Source organism: Mauremys reevesii, linkage group 2 (genome assembly GCF_016161935.1).
Source record: "Mauremys reevesii isolate NIE-2019 linkage group 2, ASM1616193v1, whole genome shotgun sequence".
NCBI lineage: Eukaryota > Metazoa > Chordata > Testudines > Geoemydidae > Mauremys > Mauremys reevesii.
Genome location: NC_052624.1, coordinates 101959918 through 101983799, shown reverse-complemented (window position 1 = coordinate 101983799; position 23882 = coordinate 101959918). Strand labels below are relative to the sequence as shown.

General features: G+C 40.3%; 1 protein-coding gene and 1 pseudogene across 2 annotated transcripts; one reads left to right on the top strand and one right to left on the bottom strand.

Moving 5' to 3' along the window:
* Positions 1 to 486: 486 nt before the first annotated feature.
* On the top strand, positions 487 to 13220 carry HUS1 (HUS1 checkpoint clamp component). 2 transcript variants are annotated; one of them, XM_039527463.1, is made up of 8 exons: positions 487 to 668; positions 1960 to 2087; positions 3239 to 3391; positions 4247 to 4354; positions 5397 to 5471; positions 7545 to 7644; positions 7998 to 8129; positions 8779 to 13220. In XM_039527463.1, the coding sequence occupies exons 1-8, from the start codon at positions 617 to 619 to the stop codon at positions 8859 to 8861; spliced, it is 831 nt and encodes a 276-aa protein (XP_039383397.1). In that variant the 5' UTR covers positions 487 to 616; the 3' UTR covers positions 8862 to 13220. The 2 variants fall into 2 exon arrangements, with proteins under 2 accessions (XP_039383397.1, XP_039383394.1); XM_039527460.1 differs by having other exon boundaries at positions 493 to 668; positions 3215 to 3391; positions 8779 to 13216.
* Positions 13221 to 15656: 2436 nt separating this feature from the next.
* LOC120397274 lies at positions 15657 to 16199 on the bottom strand (annotated as a pseudogene).
* Between the last annotated feature and the right edge of the window lie 7683 nt (positions 16200 to 23882).

The following is a 23882-nucleotide window of genomic DNA, read 5'->3' as shown; positions in this document are numbered from 1 at the left end:
ATTGGTGTAACAGAGTGGAGAATCAAGCACAGGTCTAGTCTCCATTTTTTAACTGTTACCTATTTTCACTTTTTATTTTATTGTTTTATGCTTATTTCCCTTCTTTCATATTTTGAGCCATTTCTAACTCTATGGGGTTGGGTTTTCTTTTTTGTTCAACTCCTACCTTTTTATGTGGGTAGTTTTTTTGTTCTGTTAATATTTGATACCAACTTTTCCCTATTTCCTTTAGCTGTCCATTGTTTTTTAAAGGAAAGTAGTAACATCATCACCACCTTTCTACAGCAGCAGGCACAGTAGGGGAGTGCATTGTGTGCGTGATCTGCTCTTTCTGAAACACCCCCTCTCTTCTGCTGATCCTGAGCTCACGCTGGCACTGCTTTTACACCAGCTCAGCGCCATTGACCTACCCAATGGAGTAACTCCGGACTCACACCCGAATCAAGCCCTTTGTTACGCTCTCACCGGGTTAGGCGCACGCTGACGCTGTACGAGGCAGCGGAGGTGGGAGGGTAGGAGAAGGGGAAGCGGAACTGGGTTGCCCGGGGCCGGACTTCCCGGAGAAGCTGAGCTGGGGCGGGTTTATTTTGCTTCCACATTCAGGGCGGCTGCCGCCATGCGGTTTCGGGCCAAGATCGTGGACGTCGCCTGCCTGAACCACTTCACCCGTGAGCGGGCCGGGCCGGGCCGGGGGGCCCCGGAGAGCGGCTCTGCAGCAGCGGGGGTGGGAGGGACCCTGGGGACGGGAGGGGAGCCTGTCTGTGGGGAAAGGGGCAGGGTGAGCTGTGGCGGGGGCTGGGAGATGGACTGGGCGGGAGATTACAAACCCTCATGCCCGCTGAGTTAAAATCTCGGCGATATGTGCCGCCAGATCCCCTAGTCTCGCCCTGCACCGCGGGGAGCGATGCACCCCCATAGAGCGACACGCGTGAGGAGGGGAACCCGGGGCTGCTTTGCAAGCACAAGCCTCATCTTCCTGGCTGCTGCTGGCCAGGCCATGGAGTGCTTTATATCCAAAGCAACTAAAGTGTCTGGCTTAGAAGACAGATTTCAACGCCTGTTTACAGGGCAGTATAACACCTGGCCCTTGCATAGCACATTGTATCCCAAAAGCCGTTACTAAGAAAGGTGTCACTGTCTTAATTTTACAAATGGGGAAACTGAGGCACAGAGCCCTGCAACAACTTGCCAGAACAGCTCAGTGGTAGAGCTGAGAATATTTGTCCATGTGAGATATTTCCAGGGCATGTTGCACTGTAACATGTAGGCACAATTATACATAAATAAAATAAGAATTAAAAAAAACCCATAGACCATTAGTCTGTGCCTTGTTCCTATGTTCCAACGATTTTTCTCTGTAATCTTCCACTTTTGTTTGTTTGTGTGTTTGTTTACTATTTGTGGTAATGTTAGCACCTATGAACCCTAAACAAGTGGGCCTCTTGCAGAGCAGTATACGGACAAAAAATAAAGAAGATAGCTCCTACCACAGATTTCTCACAGTTTAGATGTCAGACAGGATAGGAGATAGATCATAAGACAAAAAATAATTATGTGCAGAGTAGTTGTAGCTTTTTAGTCCCAGGATATTAGAGACAAGGCAGGAGAGGTGATATCTTTTATTGGACCGACTTCTGTGGGTGAGAGAGACAAGCTTTTGAACCACAGAGCTCTTGTGTGGCTTGAAAGATTGTTTTGCTCACCAATAGAAGTTGGTCCAACAAAAGATACTACCTTACCCACCTTGTGTCTCCAAACAAAATAGTGATGAGTGCGGGGGTAAACCAAAACAACAGAATTTAACAAAATATCGAAGTCTTGGATTCCCACTTTCCATTGATTTATTTAGTTTAATAATGTTTGCAGTTCAGTTGGAAAGAACAACAACCTTGCAAGCAAAGTTTTTTTGTCCTGTGCTAGAAGTTTTAGGAAGTCATTTATTGAAACTTTATCCCATAGGTGTGATCAATACAATTGCCAAACTAGCTAAGACGTGCACTCTACGCCTTACAGTGGACAAACTTTACTTCATCCTTACTGATAAAGTGGCAAATGGAGGGGTCAGCATGTGGTGTGAGTTAAGTCAGGTACGTGCCAGAGAAATAGGCTGATACTGCATAATTAACCGTATATGAAACATCTCTCAATGTCTTTAAAACTAAGGTGGCTGTTCTAAAGGTTTAAGAGGGACTTCAGTGGTGTATAGACTTTTGCAGGAAAGTATTTCACCAGCAATCAAAAAAGCTAACAGTGTGAAGAACCATTAGGAAAGGGATAGATAATAAGAAAATATCATACCACCACTATATAAATCTATTGTATGCCCACATCTTGAATGCTGCTTGCAGTTCTGGTCGCCCCAGCTCAAAAAAGATCTATTAGAATTGGAAAAGGTACAGAGAAGGGCAACAGAAATGATTAGGAGTATGGAACAGCTTCTATATGAGGAGAGATTAAATAGACCGAGCCTGTTCAATTTACACAATGTGCAAGCAACCTGTGAAACTCATTGCCATGGGATGTTGTGAAGGCCTAAATCATAACTGGGTTCAAAACTGAATTTGATGAGTTCATGGAGGATAGGTTTGTCAATTGCTATTAGCCAAGATGATCAGGTACACAGCCCCATGCTCTGAGTGGCTCTAATCCTCTGCCAGATGGTGGGACTGGACGATAGGGGATGGATCAGTAGATAAATTGCCCTGTTCTGTTTATTCTCCGTGAAGCATCTGTAACTTGGCCACTGTTGGTAAACAGGATACTGAGCTAGATGGACCATTAGTCTGACCCACTGTGACCCTCCTTATGTTCTTAATTTCCCCATAGAGAATGTGTCTTCATATGGCTGAACTTTTCTGTTTCTAGGGTGACTTTCACATATATTTTGGCTCAGATTTTGTATGTAGTGGCACAAGTGATAAGAATGTTTTAACCTCTCTGTTTATTAATGGCAGGTGGCATGTAAAAGACTGAAGTTAATAGGTTAAGCACTGAATTTGCATAGGGTCCACACAGCTGGACCTTTATGCCTGCAGAGTCTGTTTTGTAACATACAGAACACACAGAGCAGAGGGAAGTTTCAACCTGTAGACAGTCAGTTCTGAATATATGGTACAATACTTTAATTCTGCTTACTGTGACTTGCCGTATTTTAAATTTAAACAGTTTTTCCTGTCATTCCTCCCCTCTGGTTTTTTTGTGTTTTTTTTTAAAGGGGAACTTCTTTGATGAATTTCAGATGGAAGGAGTAGCAGCAGAACACAATGAAATTTATTTGGAGCTGACACCAGAAAACCTATCAAGAGCTTTAAAAACAGCCCAGAATGCCAAGACGGTGAAAATCAAATTGACTAACAAGCACTGCCCCTGTCTCACAGTAGCTGTGGAACTGGTAAGAGCAGAAATGCTTTTTAAGTGCCCTTGGGAACAATGTAGTAAATATCGTGCTGTTGCCTAAATCTAATAGCTGATTTTAAATTCATATATCTCCTTTCTTGGAATAGTCTGAAATGCTGCTGGGAAATTTAACTATATTGATCGGGGCATGCCTTCTTTTATGCTTGGAAAGCACCTAGTATAATGTGGGTGATACTGGCCAGGAAGGGAAAGGGAGAATAAAATATTACAGAATGAGTAACAACAAGGCAATGGCAAATGCTTCCATTCTTCTTTCCATCCACTGGGCCAGGTTTTACCCTGATATATACCTCTTGCATTCCTTCAGGGGGGAGGGATAGCTCAGTGGTTTGAGCATTGGCCTGCTAAACCCAGGGTTGTGAGTTCAGTCCTTGAGGAGGCCAGTTAGGGATCTGGGGCAAAAATTGGTCCTGCTAGTGAAGGCAGGGGGCTGGACTCAATGATCTTTCAAGGTCCCTTCCAGTTCTAGGAGATTGGTATATCTCCAATTATTACCATTGAAATCAGTAAATTACACAAGGTAAAAGGGCAAAACTGTGGCTTTTTTAGTTTTGTTTTCTTTTAATTTAGATTTGCCCCATTGAGGATTTTAATATTACATTATATTGCTGTAACACCTAAGTTGTTTTACAAACATTAATTAATTTAGCCTTGCAAAATCCCTTTTAGGAAGGGAAGTATAATTATGCCCATTTTCTGGCACAGAAAGCTTAAGTGTTTTGTCCAGGGCATGTCACAAATACCTGGCAGAGCCAGGATTAGAAACCTGGTCTCCCTGACTATTAATCCTGCTCCTTAACCACAAGAACTTTTATTTTTCTCTCTCAAGCCCTCGTTATCGAGCAGTAGTCGCATTGTGACACATGACATTCCAGTGGGAGTTATTCCCAGAAGACTGTGGAATGATTTCCGAGAGCCCAGTGTACCAGATTTTGATGTAAGCAACCTTTTTTTTAAAGTCACTATTGAATGCACAGGATTGGGGTGAAACACTATAAGCTGCGTATGTTGTTATATATATTTTAAAGTTTAATATTTCCTCCCCTCCCCCCGCTTGAAAAAGTAGCCCAATTATTGTCACTATGAGGTGTGTAGATCGCAGATATCATTATAGATGTTTCTTTTTCTGGATACAAGAGATCACATAACTTCTGGCAGAGCTATCATCAGATTATTTGCATTTTTTACTCTACAGTAAGCAGCCCAGTACATTATTTTGTATGACTGTATTCTTATAAGGTACAGATTCTTTTTGTCATGAGCTCTACAGCTATGTAAGAAAAAGACCTCTGCTCTAAAGAGAATACATTTTATATGTAGTTTAAACTGCTCTAAAGAGAATACATTTTGTATGTAGTTTTTGTCTGTCTGCTCACCATGTCTACTACACTAGATGTACAAAACCTTTCATAAACAAGAGGAAACTAATGGGGTTTTGAATTCATGTGGCTTGGAAATAACTGGGATGAATTGTGTTCTGTTTCACCAATGTAACTCCACAGAATAATTAAGTTACTTTGAGTTTACTAGGTGCAGAATATTTTCCCCTTCAGCTCTAGATGTTTCTTGTTATAACAAAGCCCTCCCTTCCTGAGTTCATCAGAATGCTTATCACTGAGGAACAGAAACTCTGATGCATATTTTGAAAAGTTGTTTGGGCTAGACCTTCTGCTGTTGACACATAACAGAGATTAGGGACATAAGGGGAAAGGAGTATATAATAATTGCTCCTTCTCAAGTGTTGTGAACTGCTGGGAGGGCAGCATGCTGGTCTGAATGAACCAATGATGTGATCTGGTAAGGGAAGTGTTCTGTTCCTTGGTAGTTAAATGATTTATTTCAATTCTGTTGTGCAGTCCTTGCTGAATATGCATTTGATAACTACAGAAGTATCCTATCCCATCTATTTCACTTCATGAAATGTTATATCACAGTGCTGTGTATTTTATTTTTAAATACAGTTGCTGTGTTTTTTGTAGGTCAGTATTTACTTGCCAGTGCTGAAGACCATGAAGAGTGTTGTGGAAAGAATGAAAAATCTCAGCAATTGCATTGTAAGTTAAAATCTCTCTCCTAGTGCCTTGAAAAAGGGACCAATTGCATCCCTTACGTAGAATATTTCCTTCTCCCTTTGCGTAGTGAGCCCTTGTTAGACCTTGCAAGCTAAGCATGCTTGCGCCAGGTTAGTACTTCTGTGGGAAGCCTCCGAAGAACATCCAAATGCTGCAGAAAGTGATGGGATTCAGTGTTACTGTTATTTTACAGGGCCTAAAAGTGCACTGTGCACTTCCCGGTAAGTAGCACTTTTCCTTCTGAATCAGTACTGAACCGTTGCTTCAGTGTGATGTTAGAGAGAAATGTGATGCCACAGATACTGGCTTTCAGCTGAGATGTAAAATTGAGTTCCTACTTGGATTGTAAGAGTAAACAGGTTAATGCTGTTTTATTGATCAAAAAACAACCTGAGCCCCTTATCCTGCAAATCCTGATGTAGATGCTTAAATGTATGAATGTATGTAGTCTCATTGATTTCAATGGGAATATTCACTGGCACAAAGCTAAACATATGTTTGTGTTTCCAGAATTGGGGGCTTAGGATTTACCTTTTGACCTGTCTAAGTTCTCTTAGTAACATTTCAGCTATAAATTGTAATCTTCATTTCTTAACCGAAATGGTTGGTTAGCATTGCTGAGCGCTGTTAAAGGTCTGTCACATTCCATACTAGGAATAGCAGCATATCAGTGTTGGATGAAATGAGCCTTGCATGTCCATTACTTTCCACTCAGGAATGTTGTGTGCCTTAAGTATTGTTTGTTTTTAAAGTGCTTTGAAATCCTTGGAGGGAAAGTGCTCTAGAATTGCATAATATTAGAAACAGTATTATTAGGAGAGTTTGTGTTACAGAAAATTTTTAGTTCTATGGGGATAACAAGAATTATTTTGATTACAGTGGTAGGAGCTCATCACTTCAGTCATTCAGATGATATCTAGGCACAAAACTCATCGTTGCTGAAAATTTTCTCACGTAGTCTTTCACTTTCAAAAGGATAAACGTATCTAGAATTATCCTCTTTACAACTCTCTTGGGCAGGGTTATCTTGTTTTGTCTGTAAAAGTGTGATCAGCATTGTGAGAAGGATCCAGACAATGACATAAATTTTTCAGAAGCTCTGTAAAGTTACAGTCGTCTATCACCTTTTATCCCAAAGGGTCTCACGTTATATTGAAAACTCTGGTCCTGATAATACCCACATTAGAGTAAATGGCAACACTCCATCTGCTTAAATGGTGACAAATCAGTCTCTGTGTGCACGGGATAGGGATCATTTAATTAACTACTGACTTGCAGCCACCTTTCCCTTTCATTTTTCTAAGGTGGTATCTAGGAGCCAAACACAACAGCTGTGACCTCTAAATATTGGAGAGTGAATGAATTTCTCTGCTACTACACAATGCCAGCTCCTCCCACCCCACCCCACTTTTCTTTCTCTTCTCCTCTAATCCCCATCAAATGTTAGTCATGGTAAAGATAGTTATTGGGTGAAACCTTAAGAAAACCCAAATCTAGACTAAACTTTTCAAAAGCACTTAAATTGCATTTTTGAAAATGGGACTTAGGAACTTAGACTTTCAGTGAGGCATAATCTATTGGATTTCGACTCTTCAGTGCATGTCACTTTTGAAAATTAGATTTAAGCTTCTAAATCATGTAGGCACTTTTTGAAAAGTTTACCCCTTGTATTTGATCAGAATATAATCAGGTTTGAGTTATGGCTGAACACCCCTGCTAAGGAGTTCAGTTTTACATTATTTATCTCCTGCTGCATTGTCCCTTTGGAGCATAGCTGTTGCAGAGAGTGAGACACTGTGAAATAGCTGCAAGGTTTTAGACCTTGGCTTGCTGACTAGGGGTTTGAACTCATTTCAGAAGTAAGGAGAGAGTTTGTGGAGAGTGTAGTATCTTTGAGCTGAGGGGTGAAAACATTATCAGTGTGATGTGCTCATATTGGTCTTGGTGCTTTTGAGATAGGCTGATGTAAACTGTATGAGTTGTACATTTAAATTTAATTTAATTATTTTCAGGTGAAAATGTGATTGACAAATGACTGACTTACTTGTATTGTAGGTGCTTGAAGCAAATTTAAACGGAGAAATGAACTTGAAAATAGAAACAGATTTAGTGTCTGTTACGACCCATTTTAAAGGTCTTGGAAATCCTCCATGGGGTAAGTCTCCCGCTTTGCCCCATCCAGATATCTGTTTTATCTTACTTACTTGGTACTGATAAATATCACTCTAAGGGCTGATCTTGTTAATAATTCAGAATGTTTTAACAATTATCATATAGTCAACAAATTTTAAATTCAAATAAAATAGATGTTGGCATTTTTTTTAACAGTTTTAGTTTTTGGAGCATTTGAGTTTTAATAAAGTAGTGACAAGATTGCAGTTAATTTTGTAAGAGAAAAGGCATTTAAAATGATAACCCATTTACATATAAACTAGTACATACTAACTAGAGCTGATATTCATCTTGTGAGTGTACTTTTGATACAAAGTCTTTTTTATATCATTTTAGTATCAGAGGATGGTTCACAAAATTCTACTCAAGACAGAGATCCGGAAAGCATGGCTGAGGCACGCATAGACATTCGGAAGCTCCTGCAGCTACTTGCTGGGCAGCAAGTAAATCCCACGAAAGCCTTGTGCAGTAAGTTCAATGGCTCTGACTTCATGAGAAATTTATTCAGACTTTTTTCAGCTTTTAAGAGGCCAGCTGGAGACATCTTAGAAGGGCCTAATTTTCAGAAAGTGCTGAGAGCCCAGCTTCTGCAATATCAGACCTTTTTAAAGTGTCTGAAATTGGCATCCAAAATCACTAGTCATTTCTGAACATTTAGTCACATAAATTTGAGCTGTCAAAGTTACGCAGCTTCTGTGTCATTGGAAAGTCCAATCCTGCCCCATGGCAAAATTCTCAAATCTCTAGAAAATAACCTAGGTATCCTTGCTACCCTTTCTTTTCTCAAGTGGTTTCCCAGTGTGTTCAAGGCTGTTTTTCTAAATCTATTTAAGTGGATGATGTATGCTATCAATGTACACAGTCACTGCTCTTGTATGTTGAGCCCTAAATGTGTATTACAGCCACAGGCAGATAGAAATGGGGTGTAGGATTTTGTATCACATTCAGTACAAGTTTAGACCCTGCTGAGAGGAAGATCCTGGATCACTGCTGCATTATGCTGAAATTGGCTTTTCCTCTAAAGGTGACAGAGCTTCTGCCTCTCCTATATAGAAGTTGTACTGTGTTACGTATTTGTGCCAGCCTTCCAATTGCCTTTGTGATGTCTCTTTTACAGATATTGTGAGCAAAAGGATTGTTCACTTCATTTTGCTTCATGAGGAGGTTTCCCTTCAGTACTTCATTCCAGCACTTGCATGAATACTCTTCTACAGCTCAGCAGTTCTGCCCTATGAGGCCTTGCCTACAAAGAGTGAAACAAGCATAAAGAGTGGGGATTTTGTGCATCGATGGACTCTTGGTCTATAATATTTAAATAAGTTGTTGTATATTTTATATTATATATATTTATAGAATTATTGTAAGAACTTGATTCCCAAGGATATTATATTTTTGTGTTGATTATATATTGGATTAAAGTGAAAATATATGGAAAGCTGGCCCCTCTAGTGTCATGGGCAGGGAAATTGTAGGAGCTCCTACATAGAGCTGTTCACTGCACTCAGTAACTGAGCAAGTAGGTGAGCGAAGAAGCTGTAACATGAATGTCTCCAACATGCTATAGGTGGGCATAAACGCAAGTTCAGCTCAAAGCACTTGGGGTTTCTTTAGATGAGGCAGCAACGTGGGCATATCAAAGAGAGCTTCTTGGGGGACCAGGGTAAAGACTCTGAAATAAACTCCCCCTGGGAATGAAGGGCCATCACAAGCCTCACCACCTTCCACTCCATGGGCAAGGTGCATTTCTTTGATCTTGCCTTTTACTAGAAACACAGCTGTGTGTATATAAAAATTGCAAAAGATATTGGCCACACTTCTGCTGGGGAGGAGAAGAGAACAAATGAGACAGATGCTGGTCAGATGGCTTAATGGACCCCCAGAGGGCCCTTAGATGAGTGCAGTATAAGAGTCTATATAGAATGTTTATATTTGGATTGTCTCAGCTGCTGGTCTGTAAGAGTAGGCAATATAGTGTTATTTGAGGCTTTAGTGAGTAGGGGTATCAGGACTTACGCTGCCTTGTATATTCATGCCAACTGTTAACATGGCTTATTTTCAACTAAGGTTCTCTGTAAAAACATCTTGTCCCTGTTCATGAAAAATAGCTCCCTTTTGCCCTAAAAACTGATGACTCTGGGGTTTCAGATAATACATTGGGAGGACTTACCTTCTGTTGCTACAAGCTCAGCTTGTCAATGAGTTGAGGCAAGACTGGACACCAGAGCCTTTCAGTGAGACATTGGGTTAACAACTGGGATCAGCTAGTCTACTGTACTGGCTGCCCCTTGTTCCTTCCTTCCATCCATCAATAAATGGTGAGTTAAATAAGCAGGACACACAATGATCTGAGGTGAACATACTAGTCATTTATTTAAAAAAATGCTCTTGTGTGCAGGGAGTACAGAAGAAAGAGAGGGGACCTAACAAGTGCTGGGAAAGTGTGTGGGTAGAGGCTATCATCACTTACCTTTTGGTTTTTGGCTGTTCTTTATGGTCCCCTGCTTGGCTGTGATTGAACTCTTCCAGCTAAGACTGGAAAGAGAAGGCTTTGGAAGATGATGACAAAAGATAACAATGCAGGATCACCACCCCCACATGCTCCAGGGCCTGAGGTCCTTCACACCTGTAGGAGTTGGCTCACTGCTGTGGTCTGCATGGGTAGACAGTTCGATGTTCCTGCAACATACAGGAGACCATTTAGAGCAGTGGTTCTCAAAGCCGGTCCGCTGACGGGCCACAGGTTGCCCACCACTGTCCTAAGGAGTCATTGTCTGCAATACAAGCAGATGTGCCTGCTACCTCTCTCTAACAGTCTACCTAAAAGTTTGGACTGATCTCTTGGACAGAGGAAGGAGGTAGGTGGTGTTTTTTGTGGAGACAGAGAAGGATTGAGGAGGCAGGTAACTGGTGGAATTCACAGTTGCTGCTTTATGGTGTGAATGATTTTCAGTGCATAGACGCTCAAGTGGTTTTTCTTTTGTATTTGAAATGGGGCAAGGAACAAATAATCCAGACCATGCACAGATGCACTGGGCTCTTGCCTCATCTTGTGACAACAGGTTTTAGGGGTCGGGGGGTGGGGGGGAGCATAAAAGCCTTTAGTTACTTAGGAACAGAAGTTTTTCCTGATTATTATCTTGCAGACTTAGTAAGAACTTCAGGATTGAGCCCACTGGGAGGATGTGTGGCTGTAATACCTGCCATAAAATACTCATGTTACACAGCCTGAAATAAATTAACCAATATCTCATTTTCCTCACATTTGGCCTTTCCAACATGTTTCTATCCCCCACTGGCCAGAAAAGCCACAAATTAAGTTAAAAGGAAGTTTTCTGGGTCAGAATGCAGGAACAAGTGTAATGCTACTGATACTTACTGTATTGATTATCATTTTTACTTGGTTATTTCTGCGGGGAAGTGTAGGTGGTTATTCTTCTGATTTTAGTACACAAAACTATATTGCATCTATAAGCTCTTTCGAAATGTGTGCGCGTCCATATATTGATTAACCTAGTCCTAATGACATTCGTAGCTTGCCCTCTAGTGGTAATTTTGTTGTACTGCTTCATTATCTCTCCCCACCAATTTTATTTCACTCTACAGATAAACTTATTGCTGTTTGCCTCTCTGTGTATAACCTACTGTATTGAATTTCAGTATTCTGAAGTCAATAACATTGCAACTAGTAATACTCTGTTTTGAAAAAGAGACAAAAGGATGCATGTCCCTTGAGGTAAAACAAATAAATTGTAAGTCTGAGCCCCCCCTTTAGTGAGATTTTGATCATTATGTTATACTTAAACAGGTTTGATCAAAATCAAACTTAAAAAATAACACCACCCAAAGATAGAGGTACCAATTGCTAAAAGCCTCCCAGCACAGCTATATCTCATGGGAGTATTGTTGCATGACAAACATTCTGTTCAGATATAAAAATAGAACATAAAACACACTACTAAAATCTTTCCATGAAAACCTGCATATGGGATCTAGGAGTCAATTAATATTATGTTCTGAAGATTTTGCTGATCTAGGCAATATAATGAATAATAAGAAAAATTAAGTGATATTTAAAAAAAAAAAATCAGGAGAATCCAGGAGCAAATCTAGCCAGTTATCATTAAATGTGCACGCGCACACACTCAAATTATTGGACTTTACACAGCTGCTTAACAAGTTCAATGATTACATGAAATATTGAGGTATGTGATATATGCTACAGGAAGTCATACAACATTGAGATGTGATCTAACAAACCAATGGGAGCGGAGTAAATATTCCAGGTGAAATCAATAGCACCAAGACCCGACCGGTATCTTCCTCAGCCGGTAGGTTTTCCTTGTTGATGCATAGTAGGAGTGGATTTTAATACCACCAAATACTGAGCCATTAATTACTATTACTCCATTTATTGCTCCAATCCTGCAACTGGAACCGCAAACGTAGGCACCCTGTCCCCACTGACTTCAATGGGGTTCCATTCACTTGGATCCAGCAGCAAGATTAGGACCAACTTTACCCCCAATTCTTTGGTATCATGCCAGCCAAGTAAATTTGCTTTTAAAATAGTCTCCCTCTAATTTTGTCCTTTGGGCTTGTATTTATCATGATTTTATGCACACATTGTACATAAAACAGCGTGAACTAATGTCTACAGAAACAGGTATCTAGTGATTAATTTGTGAGATTTGTATGCAGGAAAGGGTCACACAATGATAATAGTGTCCTATAGTATGGTCAGCAAATAAAAATGCAAGCCACTAAAAATTATGACATGGAGAAAGATACAGTCCCTAGCTGGTAAATTGAAGAATGCTTAGGCCCAGGGAGATTGATTGAGGCCAAGAGAGGAGGACAAATGTCCATGCCCAATCACTTCATAAACTTACTGTGTCTATGTATAATGATATATCAAAAGAGCTGATTAGTTAGCAGGTTAGTACGTTGGTTAGCAGGCAGGGTTTGAGGACCAGGAACAGTCCCGAGGGGTGGAGAGGGGAAATGTATTACCTTAAGCAAGTCTCTATTGAGAGCAGCAGAAAATAGCAGGGTATCATCCCCAAAGGAAACATTGCTTTGCTGCTTTCTATGGGCTGCATGTTGAACCCAACTGACTAATTCCCCTACTCCCACACCTTTGTTGCATTGCATAAACAGTGAACCTAAACCAATGTCTTATCTGTAGTGATGGGTAGCCCCAAGGGGGAGGAGGGGTCCTGGTTGTTACTTTGGCTCCCAACTGGTCTCCTCCTACTCTTCAAACTTTCTGCTCCTGTGAGCAGCACAAAGAATGGTAAATTTATTACTTTAACCTCCCATGCCCTTCAAATTAGTGTGAATTTCCTGTTTGAAAGGCAGAGGGTTCAAATAGTCTCCCATTAATGTACTAGCTGATTCCACTTCTGTATTTCTATTTTATTTGCCTCCTGCTTTCATGCGAGGATAATCACTGCCTCTGTTTCATTGGAATTTAAATCCCATCTAGTTGCTAGCTGCTTCCATCTCTCAAATTTCACAGATGGTGTGATAAATGAAGGTGGGGGGGGAGCTCCCTTTTATGGACACCCAGCCAGCCAGTCAGTTAGCCATAAAATCCCTGTTAGTAGCTGTTCTCTACTTGATTTACCTGTAAAGGGTTAAAAAAGTCCCTAGGTAAAAGGAAGGGAGTGGGCACCTGACCAAAAAAGCCAATGGGAAGGCTAGAACTTTTTAAAATTGGGGAAAAAAACATCCCCTTTGTCTCTCTGTTGTTGTTTTCCAGAGAGAGGGGACAGAGCAGGGACAGGGCTGGAACTGCTGTAAAAAGCTGGTGCCAGGTATGAAAATCATCAGATCATACCTGGAAACTACTCATTTGAAACCCCAGGTATGTAAGTAGATCAGGAAATGTCTAGGAAGACGTGATTAGGTTTATCTCTTATTTCTTTATGGCTTGTGGACTACTCTGTGCTAACCCCAAGTGCTTTTGTTTTGCTTGTAACCTTTAAGCTGAACCTCAAGAGAGCTATCTTGATGCTTGATCCTTGTAATTGTTGTTGTTTTTTTTAATCTAGCAAAAAGCCTAAGTTCCAAATGTCCCCAAGAGGCAGCAGCTATGGCAATTGGAGAAGCCTTCCCATCAACATAGCACTGTCTACATTGGAAGTTATGTTGGCATAAGTGCGTTATTCAAGGGTGTGGATTTTCCACACCCTGAGTGACACAGTTACACCGACATATGTTTGTAGTGTAGCCCAGGCCTAAGTCTCTCAGTGTATGGATTTTTCACACGCCCCTGAGCGAAGTAGCTGGGTTGTCTAATTTTGTATTGTAGACTAGTCTTATGTTAATTAGCATTTGTGAATTACCTTGGCAATTTCTGGATGGAGGGTGCGATAGAAATGCAAACTAGTATTGTTTAGCAACTTTATTGTTATAATGTGGGATTTAGTAGCACTTTGTTGGGAATGGAAGAGTGATGTGGAATTGATGAGTGCAGTAAGTCCATTAGGCATGGTGCAAACAATGTGGGGCTCTGGAAATTAAACCATGGTTACTCAAAAGCAGCAACTTTGAGATGTTAAGTGTTATTGTTTAAGCAAAGTGAGGCCCTGCACTTAATGGCATTTCTGTTTGTTTGTAGATCTTGGGGGGGAAAGGAGGGCAGGATTGTTTTTTCCCCCTCAAAGTGAATGGCAACACATTTTTCATGATAAACTCCTTCACAACTCAGTGCGCGAAATTCTGATCCCTCTACTCATACAGAGTAGTACCAAGCACAAAACCAAACCCTACTCTACTAGATACCATAACTCGAAGCAAATAGCACTGCCAGTCTAATTTCACAGATTGTGCAGATAGTGTGCGCGTAGCTACCTGGAGTTTATAGAATCCTCTGCTGCTTGAACCGAGAAGGGCCATAGATCTGCTCTTTAATAAAGAACATAAGGGCTTTCCTTCTTTTTGAAAACACCACAGCATAATTCAAGTTTTACTCGTTTTGTTTTCTGTTTATCTTTGGGTGACTTTGAGTTGACTTCAGTGTGCTTATGAGATGGCTAGAATACTAGTGGAAGTCAAAGTTTTGCATATTTCCACAAAATGCCAAACATACATTGTCTTAATTAGAAGTTTACTGTTAAAAAGATTCTCTACAATCCAGAACACGCTAATAAGGTTGCTTAAAGCACTATTAATATCAGTTGCAAAAAGCTTTGAGGGAGCACTCCATGGTAGCCGGCATGGATATCTTACAGAAAAGTCCACGAAAGGGTGAAGCAGGTAACGTTATTTGTTATTAATTATGTGTACAGTGGTTCTCAAACTTTTTTTCGCGGACCACTTGAAAAATGCCGGGGATCTCGACAGACCAGTTAACGATCTTTCCAAATGTTGTTTGTACCGTTAGCTAACTATTGTAAAGCGCTTTGGATTAAAATGCTATATAAAAAAAAAACTTAATGTTTTTTGTTCTACAAATAAAAGCACACAACTCATATTTTAATATCAGTAGTCTTACCTTCCTAATGCAATGGATGTGCCCTTTCTCCCCGACCACGGCAGCCCCTGAGCTGGGGCTGGGAAGGAGTGGAGTCTCTCCCCAGCAGCTGCAACCCTGGAGCTGAGGAAAGTAGCCTCTTTCTCCCAAATTCCCCCCACCTCCTCTTCTCACCCCACTTCCCCCTCCCACCTACTCCTTACTACCCCCACAAGGCCACCACCTCCCCTTACATGTGCATCTTCTTCAGGGTCCCGGCACCTAATTAGTGAATCCATGCCTGCACGGCTTTACTAATTAGGCAGGTGGCCCTTCATTCTCTCATGTGCAGCCATTTTCTAGAAGCTGGGAAGGACTATAACATTTACTGTTTACTGTGAGACTTTTTAGCTCAAGTGGAAGTGGATTTGATTGGCCACAACTTTTTAGACTGTAAAGCCTGATTCAGGGCTGATGGCTTCATTTTAGTTTGGAAGTTAAGAAGGGAGTTGATGTTCAACCAAGGAGTATGGTACAGGTTAGAAACTCATTTTGACTTGGAAGTTTTGTGTAGTGAATGTAAATGTTGAAACTGTATCAAGAAAGAGTTCTGCTGCTTGTTTGAAATCTTGAATAGCTACGCAGTAAAGACCTTGGTAGACTTTCAGACGATTTCTCCTGCCCCAGTCTCCTCCTTCCTCTATTAGACTTTTTGCCTTTTCAATATTCCGTGTGATGAGGTCATTATCCAGGTAAAACAAACCAATTCTTAGAAGGTAGAACACAATATCCAGACGACGTCCCAGTGCCACAGTTTTGTCATATGTCTTACGAAAAGCAGTCAGAGCTCCTTCCTTGTCCCCAATTCGGCACAGTTATTCAGCCTTGGCCATCATTGCATCATGGATTTCACTCTCCCCCAAGATCTTTTCAGTATCTTCCAGTTCATTGTCAAGACGTTTCAACTCTTCCTCGTTCACCTTTTTCATCTTATTCAACAGCTCCATGTACATCTGCCAGTCAAGTGGCTTGCAGAGTGCTTCATAGTATGGGGCCATATTGTGGTGCCACATGGCCGCCATGAGCTCCTCGCTTGTAAACTGGGAGTTTAGTTCAACAGGGATACTTATAATGTCAGGCTTGAAAGTGGCTTTATTCGAGTTTCATTTAAAGGTTCTCCAGTTAAGTTCTCACCCTTATCAGAGGGGTTTCTTAGAGTGTTTATTTTTTTATGATGCTACTAGTGGATTTTTGTGAATTAAATTAATGTTGTCTATGGGTTCTTAAATTTAAAATTTCCTATTTTATGTTTTTGTAGACTTTTGACGTATTCTGTGGACTCAGGTTCACACTACAGTGCTAAAAATAGCCCTGTAGCTGCTGCAACTTTGTCCGGAGCTTGGGCTCAGAACATACCTCCTTAGATGGACATGTCTGTGTTAGGAATTTCCCATACTTTGTACCTTCCACTCTTGAAGTGATCTAACAGGAAATTAGTGAAGTCAGAGAAGAAAACTGCTTCAGCAATTCTGGAAATGCTCAGAATCCTTGCTTCACCTGAGATTGTCTATAAAGTATTAAGAGATTGAGATTGCTGAGGTTCTATGAGAGAGTTATGAATTTCTACAATATATAGATACATCTCTTTCATAACCCCAAAGCCACGACTGTCCCGACTCCCATGAGAGTTGTGCTAAACAGATAGTACTGTTGGCTGGCTGCCTTGTTTGTTGTGCTACCTTAGCCCTAGTAGGGAAGGACCGTAACATCTGTTTCACCTTTGCAGCCTGATTTTCAGCCTGGCCTTAACCTGGACCTCTAATTTTACACCCACAGTTTTGCAGTTCAACTTGTCGCTTACTTGTCTAATTACTTGATTGTACTCAGGTTAAAATCCATGGAGTTACACTGGGTTGTTAGAAGAATTTGGCCCCTTTATAGTACTGGAATATTGGAATATAATTATAATATTTAGCTGTCACACAACAGTGTTAGTATAAAACGTGCCAAAATGCCAGTAGTTACAATCACTAGTGAGGACATAGGCACTATTCTGAGCACTGTAGGAAACGTTTTGTACAGTAAGACCATATTTTGCTGTTACTTATATGTTAATGGAATTACTTAGATTGATAGATTCCAAAGCTAGAAAACACCATTGTGATAATTTGGTCTGATCTCCCGTATAACACGAATCACAGAACTTCCTCAAAATAATTGCAGGAACATATCTTTCAGAAAAGAGTCCAATCTTGATTTTAAAATTGTCGATTATGATCCTTGGTAAATTGTTCCAATGGTTAATTACTCACTTGACTCACTGTTAAAAACTTACACCTTATTTCCAGTCTGAATATATCTAGCTTCAATTTCCAGCTATTGGATCCTGTTATAATTTTCTCTGTTAGATTGAAGACCGAGTTATCAAATCTTTGTTCCCCATGATTTATAGACTGCAATCAAGTCATCCCTTAACCTTCCCTTTGTTAAGATTGAACTTCTTGAGTCTTTCATTATGAGGCATGGTTTCTAATCCTTTTGTCATTCTCATGGTTCTTCTCTAAATCTTCTCCAATTTATCAACATCCTTCTTGAATTGTGCACACCAGAACTGGACATGGTATTCCAGCAGTGGTCACATCAGTGCCAAATGAGAGGTAAAATAAACTTTCTGCTCATACTTGAGATTCCCCTGCTTATGCATCCAAGGATTTAAATTGGCTCTTTTGGCCAGTGTTGCATTGGGAGCTCATGTTCAGCTGATTTTCCACCATGACCCAAAAATCTTTTTCAGAGTCACTGCTTCCCAGGATAGAGTCCCCCATCCTGCACGACTACAGTCTTTGTTCCTAGAATCCAGCCTGTAAGACTGCTGAAGCACTTGATAACAGAAACCTTTACTTTCAATTCCTTTAGCTTAAGTTAGATATTAGTTGTTTTACTTTTTATTATCTTGTAACCAATTCTGACTTTTAGCATGCCCCATTACTTGTAATCACTTAAAATCTATCTTTCTTTAATAAACTTGTTTTATTCTTTTATCTAAACTGGTGTGCTTGGACTGAAGGGTTTGGCAAACTCCATTTTCTAGGATTTTTGCATATAATTTTCTATTAATAAAATTACTGCGTTAATATGAGCTTGTGTTGTCCAGGAGAGGGCTGAGCAGTATGAGACACACATTTCTGGGGGAAAGTCTGGTACTGGGAATTTGCTGGTGTTGCTCTGCAGTGTAATTCCAGAGTGGCTGGCCATAGCACTCATACAGTATAGCAGGGAGTAATTTACATGCTGGAGGCTGTGTGTGAGCAGACCAGCAGGGGTTGCTCTCCCAGAGAAGCAGTTTAAAAGGCACCCCATGTTGGAGAATTCAGAGGACACAGCTGCTCAACAGACTGTACCCTGGGTAATGTCACAGTCATGCAGTACCAAAATACCTCTGTCTGCAGTGTACTTGTAACCGTGACAGTCTCAGGATATTAAAGAGCCAAGATGGGTGAGGTAATATATTTTATTGGATTAACTTCTGTTGGTGCGAGAGAGAAGACTAGGTATAGTTCATGAACCCTATTGCCTTCATCAATCAAACTTGTAACCTCATCAAATAAAGATGTGTTTGGGACACACACACTGGCCCTAGGTTTAGGAGTGGGGTTTGGCAGTAGATGGGGGTTTTGTGTATTGTATAAGAGTATTGTAAAAATGTCTGACAGATTAGTCCACCCTTCATGTCAGGTAATACCTTCCTCTGAGTGTGCTCCCATTGATTTTGCTCAATGTGAGTAAGGGTGAAAGAACAGTGACCCTTAATTTGTTGCTGGACCTGTTAAAGTATATAGTGATAAATTAAGAAATGTAAGGAGATGTTGTACTACCTCTAGACTGTGAAATCATTACTGCATATGAAGGAAGAACAGTCTACCCTTCACGGTGACTGAATGGTAAATAACTGATCTTCCCGTACTTTAAGTTCAGCTTTGGCCAAAATTACTTTATCAAGATAAATCTATTAATATCCATTCCAGGACATCATATATGTAATGTCATATGGATTTGCTAGTTTGCTATTTGCTCAAGAGATCATTGACCTATTATCTCCTTCCAAAAACAAAAGGTTGTCATCCAGAACCAACGGTTAAACTATTGAAGCAGAAAACTGTTTACTTTAGAATCTTCTCTCTGGTATTCGACAACATTAGTGTTCTGGACTGGAATCAAACAAATCTTTAGTCAGCAAATAAAAATGTGTGCAATATAAATAAAAATATATTTTATTTACTTTGAAGCAAATTCTGCTACCCCTCCTCATATTGATTAGTACCTCACATGAGTAGCCTCGTTTCAGTATTACAATGTAGACAATACAAGCTATGTATTAACTGGGTTCCTGACCTGTGTTTTGCATACTTTAATACACCAACAGTTGTTGGTATGTTTTGATGGGAGGCATAATGTTTATCAGGAACTGTGCACATTTGTTTTATTCAGGCACAATGATAGAATATGTGAGGAAATTTCTTTTATTGGCTTTGACTTTTCTACACAGAAAATTTTAACCTGATTTATTTTCCTTAGCCAAAGATTGTGAAAAAATATCAAGCAGACTACATCCTCCAGATTAATTTTTTAAAATATTTTCTGACAGTCTACATTTAATTTAATTGTTCAGAGAACCAGGTTACACATACCTTGCTATGCATAGAAGCACTGGAAAAGGTTTCCATGATTCCTGATTTTGCATATACTGATCTGCCTTGTATTGTGGGAGAGAACTTCAAACAATTGTTTTAAAATAATTAAATTACATTATTAGTTGAATATACTGTACTACAGTTATATGCATGCTATTGTAGCTATTTAGTTGGTTATTCTCTGGATTCTTTCTAATTTGAAGTCTTTAAATCATGACTTGAGGACTTCAGTAACTCAGCCAGAGGTTAGGGGTTTATACAGGAGTGTGTGGGTGAGGTTCTGTGGTCTGCAATGTGCAGGAGGTCTGACTAGATGATCATGATGGTCCCTTCTGACTCTTAAAGTCTAAGAGTCAGTGTGGAATAGGGAAAAGGAGCAGTTTTGTTTTGAAATTTGTGAAGAATGTAAACAAATTGGTCAAATATATGTACTGTCCACTTTTCTTTAGGAGGCCATGGGTATCTGGACTGCCATAATATTGAACCACTGGGTATGAGAAGTAGGATACAAAGGTGTAATTGGTCATTTTATAGACATTCCTACATGCTCCTGATTCTGTCTCCAGAAAGGGTAAGAAATATTTTCTCTTAATTCTTGTTTGCAATATGAGTTTTGTAGCATGATGCTGCACTCATTTTTCCTATATGAATGTTTTAACTTTCTCAAAAAAGAAAAAATGTGGATATGGTGCAATTGAGTGTTCTAACTAGTCTCACACATGCCTCCAGTTTTTATTAGATGCGGATATTGAGTATTCAGAACCAGAACAGGTTTAAATGAGGGCTTGGAATTGAATTCAACAGTGTCATAATCTTGTGAACTGTTTCACAAGACTTTGGTCCCAAATATCAGAGAACTTAATAGGCATTTTATAATGCTTATTTCTATAGTATTTAGTATAAATTATTATTATTATAAGGCTACAGGTACCTTCTCTCCTTGCAGTTGGGAGCCCGTTACTGGATGCTATTGCCACTGCTAGAACACCACTTTTCTCAGCTCTGGCTATTCCCTTTTTCTTACTGAGAATGAGGTCTGTGCCCTGCAGGTTTGCTGCAGTGGGGAGAAGATCCACAAGAGGGCCTAGAGAAAAGCAAAGAAAATGCTGACCAGTCTGTAAAAAGAACAGGAGTACTTGTGGCACCTTAGAGACTAACAAATTTATTTGAGCATAAGCTTTCGTGGGCTACAGCCCACTTCATCGGATGCATAGAATGGAACACACAGTAAGAAGATATTTACACATACAGAGAACATGAAAAGGTGGAAGCACCCATACCAACTGTAAGAGGCTAATTAATTACGAGAAGCTATTATCAGCAGGGGAGAAAAACTTTGTCCTTTCAAAACCCCAGGCCTGAACTCCTCCTTCCCATCCACCCACACTTAAATTTGTCATTAAATGGGCCATGGTGGCTTCCCTCATCCATGTGAACATTTGCTAATGATCTATTGGCTGACTGGCTCCTGCCCCCACCTCTTTGAAAAGTAAAAGCATTATTACAGCCACAAGTAGAGCTGCTTTTCCATACTTTCCATTAAAACTACTTTGATGTAACATTGGGGTTTTGACAAAACAAAGACTTTCACAAATGCCAGCTTTCCACAGAAAACTTTTTTTTTAATTGAAAAACCAAACACTTTGAAAAACAAAATATTTCAATTTGGATATCCTGCAGTGGTGCTACACGGGAGTTATATTGTTTGGTTGGCCCATATCCAAATTCTCCTTTATTGGCTGGGCTTGGCTTCTCAGCTGAACTACATCTCCTCTGACACACCATGGTTAGGGACTCTGGCCATTGGCTTACGTGACCCCGAGGCTGGGCGTAACCCCCTAGGCTTCACCACGGGGCTATCACGCCCTTGCCGCAACTTCAGGGTGACTGGGTGTACAGGCCCCACGACAGTGAGACTCTTGCATCTTTACAATATAAGGAATTATTGCAGGATTTAACTTTCTCTTACGGGAAACAAACATAATATAAATTTTAAAGAGATACAGTCATCCTGAAGTCTAGTCAATTTAAAAAAAAAAGTTAAAATACTTTCAGGTCCTATACCACCTGTCCCTGGGATCTCCTGCCTGTTAAACATAATCAGATTTTCCTATTTTTAAAGATATTTTTCTCTTTCTTAATAGTGTGGGAAAGATCCAAACAAATAAATGGGGAAACTGGCTAAGTAGGTGACTATACAGGTGAAATGTTAAAGCTATTGCATGCATGGTGCTATCAAAGTAAACAAATTATCAAAGGAATATTTTTTTCTAATTTTTCATGTATAGTCATTTTAGGTGTTGCATAAGTAGGTAAAATATTTTCATAAAGAAGTATTAATTTGAAGTTAATGGTGGCCTTTTACATTTAAATATAGACTATAGCTAGTTTTGCTTTGCCAGTTTTGTCAAGGCTTTGAAGATGAATGTTGAAACGCTTATAACTATTATGAGCTTTAATTGATAAGGCCAGTGTATGCCTAATATGATCTCATCTATCAAAAATTCAGTAAGCATGTTTCTACTTGCCTACCTGACAAATTTAACCAATTTCCTCAAAGCTAATGAGCCTTTGAAAATGTATTCTCATCTAATGAAAATCCCTGGGCAGCCAGGTGTTGCAGCGCCAAATACTTAGTTCTATTAACTAATTATCATTTCAAATTTCTTTTCATAGTCTGGGATTAACCTCTAGTTAATAGCAGATTTCCAGTTACATTAAATTGAAAAAGCAAGATTTTTTTTCAAGATTTGGTTGCAATTATATACATGCAAATAACTGAAACCCAATTTTAATTTCTCAAATTTAGAAAAAACAAAACTAAAGTATTGGGCATTTTGAAGTGAGAGCCATATTTTTTTCTGACTTTTGCTTGCCTGTTTACCAGAACAGGGCCAAAAGAGAAGGTATAAAGACCAAGACTGTATTCTGGGCTGCCTCCACAGCAACAAACCAGGCAGGGTTTCAATAGGTTGTCTGCTGTGACATGCTACCAAACTCTTAATAAGATTTTCTTTGTATATTGTTTAATCGTCGGCAGGGCTGTCTCCAGGGTTTTTGCCGCCTCAAGTGGTGGTCGGGGGGGGGGGGGAAGCCGTGATAGGCAGCAGCTCCACCGTGCCGCTTTCTTCTTTGGCGGCAAGTCCTTCCTTCCGAGAGGGACTGAGGGACCCGCTGCCAAATTGCCGCCAAAGAGCCCGACATGCCACCCCTTCCCCTTGGCTGCCCCAAGCACCTGCTTGCTGAGCTGGTGCCTGGAGCCGGCCCTGATTGTCAGCCATGGGATGACAGTTGTATGGAATGAAACTGACTGCTTTTTGCCAGAGGCCTCAATGTATCTCTAAACAGTGGTACCAAAGCAGATGGTGGTAGTGCAGGTATATTTCATAGCAACTGGGACAACATTTCAACCCCAACAGCTGGAGACTGCAAAGATAGATATGTTTGCTTCATTGTATATTTGAAGCTGAGACTCCCTGCACTAAATAGAAGTGTCTCTCTCTAGTTTTAGTGTCTGAAATATTTATTTATTTCTGTACCTGGTAGTTTCTAGGAGCCCCAGTCATGCATCAGGACCTCATTGTGCTAGGCACTGTACAAACACACAACAAAAAGACAGTTTCAACACTGTTGTGCTTCCCCCATTTGATACTGGGTAATGACATGTATACCTTACAAAATCTTGAGCATTAGAGACTTAATTTGTCATTCACTGGTACTAAGAAATGTATGTTGTCCCATGTGGCATTGGAAAGCAATAGATGGATACAGTTATTTATTTGGCATATGCAATCCGGTCAAGTCAAGTGAGAGTGTTCTTATCAACGATGTTCAAGACACAAAGGCCTCCAGGAAACTGAGTCATTTTGCAGTCAAGGGTGCCATTTACAGGGAGCACTGGGGGGGGCTGCAGCCCCGCCCCCCAGACCTGAGTTTCATACCCTAACTTGGAGCAACACTGCTTGCTTCTCTGCCTCCTTCCTTTCCCATTTTTTCTAACTCTCTAGTTTTTTGGGGGAATGGCAATACCCCACTGTGGCCATTTATTCTACCGGTTAGTCCCACTTGTCTGTG

Bases quoted from the DNA above. Each gene is read 5' to 3' on its own strand.
- HUS1 (XM_039527460.1), top strand. From the start codon at position 617: ATGCGGTTTCGGGCCAAGATCGTGGACGTCGCCTGCCTGAACCACTTC. The intron at 7,645-7,997 runs GTAAGTCTCCCG...ATATCATTTTAG, and splicing joins TCTTGGAAATCCTCCATGGG to TATCAGAGGATGGTTCACAA. The intron at 8,130-8,778 runs GTAAGTTCAATG...TCTCTTTTACAG, and splicing joins TCCCACGAAAGCCTTGTGCA to ATATTGTGAGCAAAAGGATT.